This window comes from Amblyomma americanum, chromosome 1 (genome assembly GCF_052857255.1).
Source record: "Amblyomma americanum isolate KBUSLIRL-KWMA chromosome 1, ASM5285725v1, whole genome shotgun sequence".
NCBI lineage: Eukaryota > Metazoa > Arthropoda > Arachnida > Ixodida > Ixodidae > Amblyomma > Amblyomma americanum.
In genome coordinates, this window is record NC_135497.1 from 426,543,208 (window position 1) to 426,553,851 (window position 10,644).

The following is a 10,644-nucleotide window of genomic DNA, read 5'->3' on the forward strand; positions in this document are numbered from 1 at the left end:
CTGTCAGCATTATTAAATCATAAGGCACCCCATCCTCATTTTCAACACATAAGTAACGGATGCCATACGGGTCTAGTGGAAATTCTTTCTTTAAGGTTCGCTGTAATACATCCCAAAAATAAACCCCTTCCCAACAGTGTAAAAATACATGGTCTATTGTATCAGGCTTTCTGCAAATTAAACAGTGAGAACCCCAGGGTAAAAATAATTCCTTTCCCTCTAAAAATTTTTTAACCGGTAAGGTTCCGGAGTGCAGCTTAAAAAAAAGGTTTTGGTTCCTGATGGCACCTGCATGTTTTTAACTCTCTTTAAAACATCTTTGCCTTGGTCTCCACTGTACAACGCCCTGTACAAGGGCACCGGAAAAACTACATCGCACAAAGCACGGTACAGTTTCTTTCGTTTCACAGTCGACAGGAAGTCATTTGAAAACCGCGCGGAAAGAAACCTTACACTGGCTACGATTTCCCGGTAAAAACCGGTGACCCTACTGTAAACGTCAGCAGTTCCGACTATGTACTCTGGAAGCAGATGCCGCAGCCTGACTTGGCATACGGTACGCAAAAACGGGTCTCTTGTGTCCCGAAGAAACAAAAAACGATTGACCAGCTGTCTCAAAAACAAATGGCCCAGTCCCAGCCCGCCGTCTTGAACCCGTCGGAACAGGTTGGTCCGGCTGCAGCGCTCCCATTCAGACGACCAGACAAAGATGGCGAAAATTCGGTGTAGCTTTTGAATACTTAACCGTGAACAGTGCAACACCTGCATGACGTACCAGAGCCTGCTGATAAACAACAAGTTGCAAACAGTGGCTCTGGCGAAAATGGACAAGGTCGTTCCTTTCCTCTTATCAGCTCTTTCCCGTATCTCTTTAATCTGTCCTGTCCAATACTGTTCACTGTCACGGTAAGCAGCGAGTGGAACGCCCAAGTATTTATCTGGCGTCGTCGTCCAAGGCACGCTGGCAAACCGCTCCGGCGTAGATGCCCACCTTCCGTGCCAAAGTCCGAGACACTTCGACCAGTTAACCCCGCTTCCAGTAGCTTGGCTGAAATCTCGTACACATTGAACGGCCTCGCTTATGCCTCCCTCGTCAACGGCAAACACAGCAATGTCATCAGCGTACGCCAGTACCTTTACTTCGGCTGCTAGTAAACTGAATCCGGTAATACTTCTGTTTTTCAGTAGCTTCAAACAAAGGGTCTCCACATAAATACAAAATAAAAGGGGGCTGAGGGGACAGCCCTGGCGCACCGAACGCTGCACGCTAATGGGGGCCCCCAGACTCTTGTTAACGATCAATTTCGTCGTGCAGTTCCGGTACGCCAGGGCCACACCCTCGCGAATAACAGAACCAACGTTAACATGGCTTAATACTGCAAACAAAAGTTCGTGGGCAACGCAGTCAAAAGCCTTTTCTAAATCGATCTGAAGAATAGCCACCTGACCATTTGTGTCATCACAGGTTTCTAAGACACTGCGCGCAACGTGAATATTTGTAAAAATAGACCGCCCTTTAATCCCGCAGGTCTGATGCGGACCAACTAAGTGATGAATCACGGTCTGCAGCCTTCGCGCCAAAATCTTCATAAAAATTTTGTACTCAACATTAGTGAGTGCTATCGGTCGGTATGCTGTCACCAGTCGTAATCTGTCTGTGTCTTCTGTTTTGGGAATCAGCACAGTATGGGACAACCCATAGGACGGAGGCAGTGCTTTGACTTTAAAGGCTTCGTTAAAGATTACCCTCAAGACCGGGGAAATTACATGTTTAAATTCTTTGTAGAATGCCGCGCTGAACCCGTCCGGTCCAGGCGACTTTCCTGGGTTTAAACTATCTATATCTTGCTCGACTTCCTCTTGATTTATCTGCTGTTCTAATCTGTCTTTAGTTTCGTCGTCCAGACGCGGCATCTCGGCTAGAAACGCCTCCTTAAATGTGATAACATCTACCGGGTGCGATGCGAAGAGCGCCTGGTAATGCTCGAAAAAGGCTCCTTTGATGTGATCGATGTACGTTTTTGAAACACCTCCCCATTCTATTTCGTTAATGTGATTTCTTTCGGCACGGGTTTTTTCCAAACCAAGTGCTCGTTTCGTTGGCGCTTCCCCTACAGCCATGTTTTCTGCCCTTGCCCTCACCAACGCTCCCCGATAACGTTCTTCTTCGATTATCTCTAGCTTTTGTTTGGTTTTTCTTATGTCCTCCATCCATTTACCAGGCGCTCGGCATTCCTGTTTTAACATCTTCTGAAGCAGTGTCTTTAGCTCAATTTCCTGTTGTTTTGCTTTATGACGTATACAAGTGGCTCTTTCTATTGCTTTTAATTTTAAAGTTTCCTTAGTGAGCTTCCACTGCTGCCATATCCTCATGTTGCTACTTGGTTCTATTTTTGCTACTTCTTCCCTTACAGCTCGGTTATAAAATTTGTCCTGAAGTAGCTTGTCATTCAACTTCCACATTTCCCATGAAAAACCATTCCCCTTCTTAATGAATCCTATGCAGCATTGAACCAAACAGTGGTCAGAAAATGATACCGGCATAACTACATAACTATTGCATTTAGGTACAGTTTCCGCGGATGCATAAATGCGGTCTAGCCGTGCGTGACTTGTGCCCTCGAATCGTGTGTACCTTACAGCACGCGTTCCTTCAAGACACTCTGCTACATCCTCGAGGTTGCAGTTCACAATCATTCGTAACAACACTTCGGTGCTTTTGTCTCGGAAACCTCGGAGGCTTGTCTTGTCGCGCGCACTAAGGACACAGTTGTAATCGCCCATAACAATCAGCTGTCTGTCAGTGCGAAGCCGTTCTTCGACGCTTTCAAAAAACGCGGCTCGGTCATTAACCACATTAGGAGCGTAGAGGCAAACAATGCGCCAGTCTATGTTACTGAGCGAAAAATCGATGGACACGTGTCGACCCGACAAGCACGAATGATGACCGTGTACATCTATTCCCGGCAACTTCTTAACAAAAAGAATACAGCCAGCCGATGTGCCTACAGCATGGCTAACGACGGCAAAATACCTAGACGTGAAACGTCGCACCATGCTCCCGGTCTCTTCCTCACCATCGACTTTAGTCTCCTGCACTGCCAGTATATCAATATCTTGCTCCGTTATAAGTCTGTACAGCTGGCTTTGTTTTCTTTTACCTGCCAGGCCTCTGACGTTTAGGGTGGCGACTTTAAACGGAGTTGCAGAAGCCATTTTAACTTAGGAAGAAGAGACCGAAAGCACGGTGCTTACCTCCCGCGCCTAGCATGTCGCTAGACGATGCCGTCGCCGCCGGTGTCATCCGGCGCGAGCACGTGTTCCTGGTCAGGAGGCGCCTTGTCGCCGCCACGCTTCTCAGCCGGAACTTTTGGGCGCGGTCTCAGACCGGCCCGTCGTGCTTGGGGCGTCTTTGCCGGCGGTTCCCCGACGCTGGGCTCCGCTGCCTTCTCCCCGTCGGCCTTGGTCTCGGCGTGTGGCCGCTTCGCAGGTGTAGTCACGCCGACGTTCATGCGGGATTCGTCCTTTTCGTCGTGGCTCTCGCTGGCGGCCTTCCGTTCCACGTGCACGGACGAGCTCGCTCCATCTTTGGGCGTTTCCACAGGCGTCGAAGATGGGTCAGTAGTTGGCGACCCGCTCTCCTGAGCCACAGCCGTGTCGGTGTTGCTACTCGCAACAGCTGGCTGCACCGCCACCCCCTCCGCTTTGCCCGTGTCGTCGGCACCGCTCGCTGCCTCCTCTGCTTCGACGACGTCCATCAGTTCTGCGGAGACGCTCGCTGCTACATGCCCGGTGGCCGACGCGTAGTTACGAACGCAGTCAGCCTCCGAGTGTCCATAGCGCCGGCATTTCGAACACCTGGGCACCTTGCAATCGCGGCGAACGTGCCCCGTGCCGCCACAACGAAGGCGCTGCATCGGCCGCCCGGGAACCACCACGAGAGCCAACTCGCCAGCGACTCGTACCTGGTGGGGCAGGTCGTCCACCTTCACACCTGGCTTCAGTTTCAGAAGCACGGTCCTCGTGGTGGACCCCTTCTCCTTCATGCCGGCGACGCGCCAACGCTCCCGGGTGACCTCGGTCACGTTGCCGAACGCCGCGAATGCCGTACGGATGTCCTCGCCGGCGACGCCGTGAAGCATCCAGTGGAGGCGCAGCTTTACCTGGTGGTCTTCTGGATCGAAAACAATGCAGCGGCGTCCCTTGACTACCAGCTCCTTCGTGGCAGCCAGTTTCTTTGCGGCGTCAGCGGTGCTGAAGGTCACCGCCCACACGTGGTTTATCTGGTACGCCCCCAACGCCACGACGTCGGGGAGCGCACCAGCGTTGGCGAGGGCGTCCCTGAAGTCTTCGACCCTGTAGGGTCTCGCACGCACGTCCCCGTGCAGAAAAACCGTGTTTAAAACCACACGTCCGGTAGGTAGGGTAGGCAGGACGATCTCGTAATCCTTATCAGCGTCGCTGGCAAACCTGTTTCCGCGGCCGGCAACGGCCGCTATCGCCGCTCCGTGGGAGCTCATGATCCTGCGTCCGTCACGCTCGGTGGCCGGAAGTAGAATGCACTACACTACTTCCTTCCAACGCTTATGCGGTTCTACTTCTCAAACATATATTTTCTTGATTTTTCTTTGCCTACACTAATATATGACGCCGGAGAGTGCGGAAAGGCGCCGAATCAGACGGATATGCCCCCAAACACCCTCCAATGTCTCCAGAATAATATTCAAAATAATTGTGTACTTAACATCTTAACCACACATCAATGACACAAGCAGCAACACCGCGCTCAAGGCATTCGCCTACCGCACTTAGGTCAACAAAGTGTGCGCCCTCCTGAATTTTTTGCATATCTTGCTAACGCCGGCTGTGTACACTGCAGTCGTGATTTTTTCCCCCAAATTCTCGAAAGTCATATGAAAAACGCGACGGCTGAGGCCATATAGCTTGCGGCGATGCTAATCAGAATAAGCTGAAAATTGCTTATAAACCCTTCGCTTGGAAACGATCGAGTGAACTAGACCATCTGCACCACACATATTCTCTTAAGAGACATTCGTCATTGAAGATACGTGTTCCTGCCAAACAGTTTATTCATTACACTTAAAATGAGTGCGCTGCAGGCAGTCCCTTATTGCGCGTGTGCTGTGCTCGGAGCCTCACGGACAAAGAATGAATTTTCTTGATTACCAATAAGCGCGCACACACGCGTATGTATAATCGACCCATTTCCTATGGTTCGCGCCAGCCCGCATTGTTTACATATCGAGATTTGTGAGAGAGTTTTAAAGAACTAACGCGCATATATATTATAGTTCGATCTTTCGATCGATTTGCCTAAGATTTTTGTGTAAATCCAATAACTGCCCCAAGCAAATCCTCATGGATTATCACCCACAAATTTCGTGGGTGATAATAAATGCACTGGAATGGTGGAGAATTAGTGGCAAACAATGACCGATATTGTTCTGCCTATTGAAGTGGCGTTGCCAATCCTGGAGAAATACTACACAACGAGGGGCCATTAATGGAAATGTAACTGAGTGGCACTGCCTATATAGGGAAAATAGTGACCATCCGGGGCCATTAGTGGGAATGTAACTGAGTGGTAATGACAATATGGGGAAAATAATGGCCAACTGGGGCCATTATTGGGAATGTAACTTAGTGGCAAAGCCATTATGGGGAAAATAATGGCCAACTGGAGCCATTATTGGGAATGTAACTGAGTGGCAAAGCCATTATGGGGGACATAGTGGCCAACTGGGGCCATTATTGGAAATGTAAGTGAGTGGCAATGCCCATATCGGGAAAATACTGCCCAGCTTGGGCCATTGCTGGCGATGTAACTAAGCGGCACTGCCAATATCGGGGACACATAGAACATGTGGGGCCATCATTGGAACTGTCGGAAAGAGGCATTGCCTATATTGGGGTAATAGTAGTGATGGTGGTCCTATGTAGGACCACCATTTGCCATCACAATCCCAATATTGGGCCAATGGCTTGTGCTGCCTGGGGAAATGCTCCGTCTACTGCGCCTGCTCCGCGAAGGCGCCGCAGCACACGATAACCCAACTACGCAGGAACATTATCTATTAGAAAGAAACGATGTGGCGACTACGGACAGCCTTCCAGCTTGATAGATCGTTGCGGTTCTGTGTAAAATGCGCCGACGAAATGCGTCGTTCGCTTGTGCTTGTGCAGCCGAGTGAACGACGGTGTTGGTGGAGGAGGTCGAATCTAAGCTGCGTGCGCACACCTACCCGTGCACTTTGCATTCGTTGGCGGCACGAGTACGCGCTATGGTAGGCTATGAGCTTTCGTATTGCCTATGATTTAGTGTCCTGAAGCTGTATGAGAGAAGCAAGAAATTCCCTGTTGGCAATACATTTTGACCACAGCTTAGAATAGTTTCTCACTAGCATCACACAACACGCTTGTTTGCGTCGTTCTCGCTTATAAATTCGGTCGCCAGACGAAGTATAATGCAGGCCACTTCGCCATCAGCAGCATTGTGCTTTGACCGAAACACCGCTACGACACATGTATGTGCTCGCGCGAGCGTTTTCATTTGGTTCGCTTGTAGTAACACAGCGAACCGTTTTAAAACCAAAGCACTGGAAAATATAGCACAGAAAAACATTTTTTTATGGAAGCACTCACTGAATAAAAAAACAAACACAGAAAGTGAGTTTATGTAAAATGTTGTAAAGTGAGTTTATGTAAAATCAGTAGAGTAACCATTTTTAAATGAAAGATAACAGACTTTAAGGTAGGAAAAAAGCAGTCACATTGTGCTCTCAATGCCAATTACATCTTTTGCAGGTGTATTATCACAAGTTTCCCAGAGACAGTCTACTGCTCAAGAAGTGGATTATTGCTATAGAGAGAGACCCGGGTCATAATTTTGTAATTGACCAATCAACTAAAGTATGCAGCAGACATTCCAAGCTACATTACTTCGTCAGCAATGTAGCAAAGGGAAGGCATTTCCTCAAAGAAAATGCTGTTCCGTCACAGTTCCCATTTTCAAAACCAGTGACCAAACGTCGGCCACCAAAGCAGAGACTACTACACTGCATCAACAGGACTCCAACAACAACCACTAGCACAGCAGGGCCTGGAGAAACATCTGACCAAGGCAGCACTCAAGATGACTAGCCTCCTGCAAACCCCAACGTTGCAGTTTGCGACTACCAGCCCGCAGACTTAGCAGACCAACCAGATTTTCCTACTGAGATGCAATTTGAGCTTCAAGATTGTTCTGTGTGTACTAACATGAAGGCCAAGTTTCAGGCCAAATATGAGGAACTTAAAGGCCTCTATACTTATGTAATAAATTTGAGATTTGTACAGACGATGACCTTGAAGTAGAAAAACAGAAGAATGCCGAGCTTGCAGCACATAATGGAATTCTCCAGCAACAGCTTGCAGTGACCACTGAGCAGCTGCAAGAAGCACAAACTGTAAATGAAAAACAGCAACAGAGGGTTTGTTACTTGACAGAATCAAGAATGACGATAGCAGCATGAAGTTTTACACAGGACTGCTCGACTACCAGGATTTCCAGAAGCTGCTGCTGCTGTTAAAACTAGTCGAAAATGCATGTAATGTGTATTGCCAGAAATATTGCCTGCCCAATGACGATGCCAGAGGTCGACATCGCAAGCTTTCGCAAGAGGAAGACATATTTCTTACACTAATTAAGCTCAGAACAGGATTCTTTCACCCGCACCTTGGCCACATTTTTGGCATCTCACCTAGTACGCTGTCGAGGATATTCTCTAGTTGGGTGAGCTTTCTGCATCTCCAGCTAGAGAAACTACCTTTGTGTGCACCCAGAAGTGTGATCAACTGCAATATTCCTACTGTGTTCCGCGAGCTGTACCCCTCCACAAGAGTGATTATAGGGGCCACAGAGATTAGGTGCGAGGTACCTAGCTCTCTAGTAATGCAGTCAGGTACATATTCAAGTTATAAATCAGCCAACACTTTCAAGGCACTTGGTGTATCACCAGATTGTCTGCTGACTTTGGCTTCAGAACTTTTCATGGGGTCACTCTCCGACAGAAATTGGGATTCAAACCATACATTTTCTTCTGGAGACAGTGTCATGGCTGACAAGGGTTTCAAAATCAGGGACCTGCTTGAAGAAAAAAATTTGGCCTCAGCATTTCACCATTTCTCAGACAGGACCATTTCGAAAAAGAAGACGTGCAGGAAACACAAGGTATCGCATCTTGTCGAATCCATGTAGAGCGACGAACACAACACATCAAGGGCTATCACATTTTTGACCGCCCCATACCGCTGTCCCTTGGCACGCTTTTTAACCAGATATCGTCAGTCTGTGCCGTGCTCAGCAACATGCAAAGCCCTTTAATTCTAGAATCCGAAAAAAAACATTTTTCAACTCTTGTGGTCTGCTGAATCAAGCCCTTCGTTTAATTCAGTCCTTGAGCTGCTTCACCATAAAAGGCAACAGTGTGTTGAAATAGAAGCTGTTCAATACGGCTTCCATGTTGTTCCATTCTTCTTCACAGAAACGCAACCTCTGGACATTGAGGAAGTGCGGCCCGAACACTGCAAAGTCTGCGCACTGCGTCTGGGTAACAGCCATCAGGCCGAGCGCCTGCATATAGTGTTCATTGTCCTTCTTGAGTGTTGGCAGGCAGTTCTTGTCAAACTCGACGAAAAAGTCTTGAGACAGAAGGTCTTCTTTTGTACAATCCTTCAGAGAATAGGGGCACTTCATTTGCACGGTACCCCACGGGAAGGGCTCACAGGGGTCAAAGGCAATTGCATCTGGTGATGCGCCCAGCCATAGTTTTATGGGGTTAACAAAGATTCCAGAGTTAATGATTTCAACAGTATGGCCTGCAGCAATCATGGTGTCCTTATATCGCAGGGTTGCATCACTTTCATTCGCAATTCCGTATCTGAAAATGGGCTGTATTCTGCGACTCAAAAGCAGTCTTACAATGTCTTAATTCTGCATTATGCTATGGCAATCACGACCAACTCTTAGCTGAATTAAGACATCTTCAACACCAGGCGCATTAAGAGGGTCATGAGATCGTCTTCCAGTGGATACCGGAACACTGTGGCATTGTCAGAAACGACGCAGCTGACGCTGCAGCTCGATAAGCTCACAGCAGTGCCAGCATTGTCCAGATACCGTTGACAAGAGCCGACGCAGCAAGGCATCTGCGAATGCTTGGCCGAAATTAGCTTTTAGCGTCATGGTCTTCTCCTGGAAACTCCGCATGCTGTCTGCACCGCCTTGACCATTTGCTTCAACCCAGTCATCCGTCCGGCCTTTCCCGCTGCATGCGATGCTACGCTGTTGTGTCGTCTGTGGCTGGGAGTGACGTTTACAATTGCTACTTCCACTTAATCGCAATGGCAGACTCTCCTCCGTGTGAGATCTCTGGGTGCGACGAGACAATAAAACACCTTCTTTGTAACTGCCCTCGGTTTCAGCGTGAGCGTGCACTCCCGGCTGCAACACTCCAGCGTTTAGATCCTCGGCCCCTTACTAACGCCAAGATTCTGGGTCCTTGGAGTAAGCCTTCATCGGAGAGGACAACTTTTAAGGCACTTTTCAAGTTCTTAAGGGACTCAGGACTGAGTGCAAGGTTATGATCTATCAGTGTGTGTCCTGTGTACCCAGCAAGTAATGGCCAACGGACATGGGGAAAAGTGATCTCCCTTTGCTCTCTCTCCTTTCTATCTCTCTCTCTCCGTTCCCCTTCCCACGAGTAGGGTAGCATACCGGGCGGCGCCTAGTTAACCTCCCTGCCTTTCCGTTTGTCTTTCTCTCTCTCTCTCTCTCTCTAGAATATATACTTTTTTTCTCCACCAGTTGCAGCAGGAGGAAGCACTTATACCTCACACAGTATACCTATTTTTTATTTTCGGGTGCAGATCGATGTAGGTGGGGCTCTCACAGTTCTTGGGCGGCAAAGTGCGGCGTCTGCGGCAAGGGTGCAATAGAAAGTTTGGAAGTGAGGAGCAGCCACAGTTAAGGTAACGTAGCGCAGCTGCGGTGGGGCCGATGATTCTAGCACTTGAAACATTTAGAGTGATGCTAATGCTAGATGTACATACGTGCTCAATATGACAGCGTGGCAAAACAAGCTGAGAAGCCTACTGCTGGAATATTAAGCCTACATAGACTTGACTTCACGAACTCTTCGCTATCTTATTATCTTATTTAATTTAAAAATGCTTGATGATCACGAAAATCAGAGCATACCACAATCTTGTCAAAGTTATAAAGGCAACTTTTTTCAGGAGAACTCTGAAGCGACTGAACTGTACTTAATGTTTTCATTATCAAGGAGAGGAGCCAGAGTTAGCGCACTGTTTGTCAAAAAAAGCAGCCAGGATCATTTCGGACACTTCAGTTTGAAATTCCCTGCAGTTTCAGGGAAAGCTCTCGGTTTTGCATGAAGTTAGTACGGACTAAGCTCCGTCTCTCGCTTTATGACAGTACATATGACCAGCATTTCTCCTAACGGGCTTCCGTTATTGAAGTGCATAGTACATCACGTAGCCCTCGCAAGGTTAGTTATCTCTGCCTCAAATCAATTTTTCTCTCTCGCTTATTTAGTACCTTTATTGTCAGGTTAGGGCGCATTT

General features: G+C 48.2%; 1 protein-coding gene across 1 annotated transcript; it reads right to left on the minus strand.

Annotated features, from left to right (window-relative positions):
* Window positions 1-3,275: 3,275 nt before the first annotated feature.
* LOC144124859 (uncharacterized) lies at window positions 3,276-8,115 on the minus strand. The gene is made up of 2 exons (XM_077657777.1): window positions 8,032-8,115; window positions 3,276-4,562 (listed from the first exon to the last, which is right to left on the minus strand). Exons 1-2 carry the CDS (start codon window positions 8,113-8,115, stop codon window positions 3,276-3,278), a joined length of 1,371 nt encoding a protein of 456 aa, XP_077513903.1.
* Between the last annotated feature and the right edge of the window lie 2,529 nt (window positions 8,116-10,644).

What these genes read in the sequence shown, in the direction of transcription:
- LOC144124859 (XM_077657777.1), bottom strand. Translation starts at nt 8,115, where the DNA reads ATGACACTGTCTCCAGAAGAAAATGTATGGTTTGAATCCCAATTTCTG. An exon ending in TGAAAAGTTCTGAAGCCAAA is followed by an intron (nt 4,563 to 8,031) that starts GTCAGCAGACAA and finishes GAAGTAGTGTAG; the next exon opens with TGCATTCTACTTCCGGCCAC.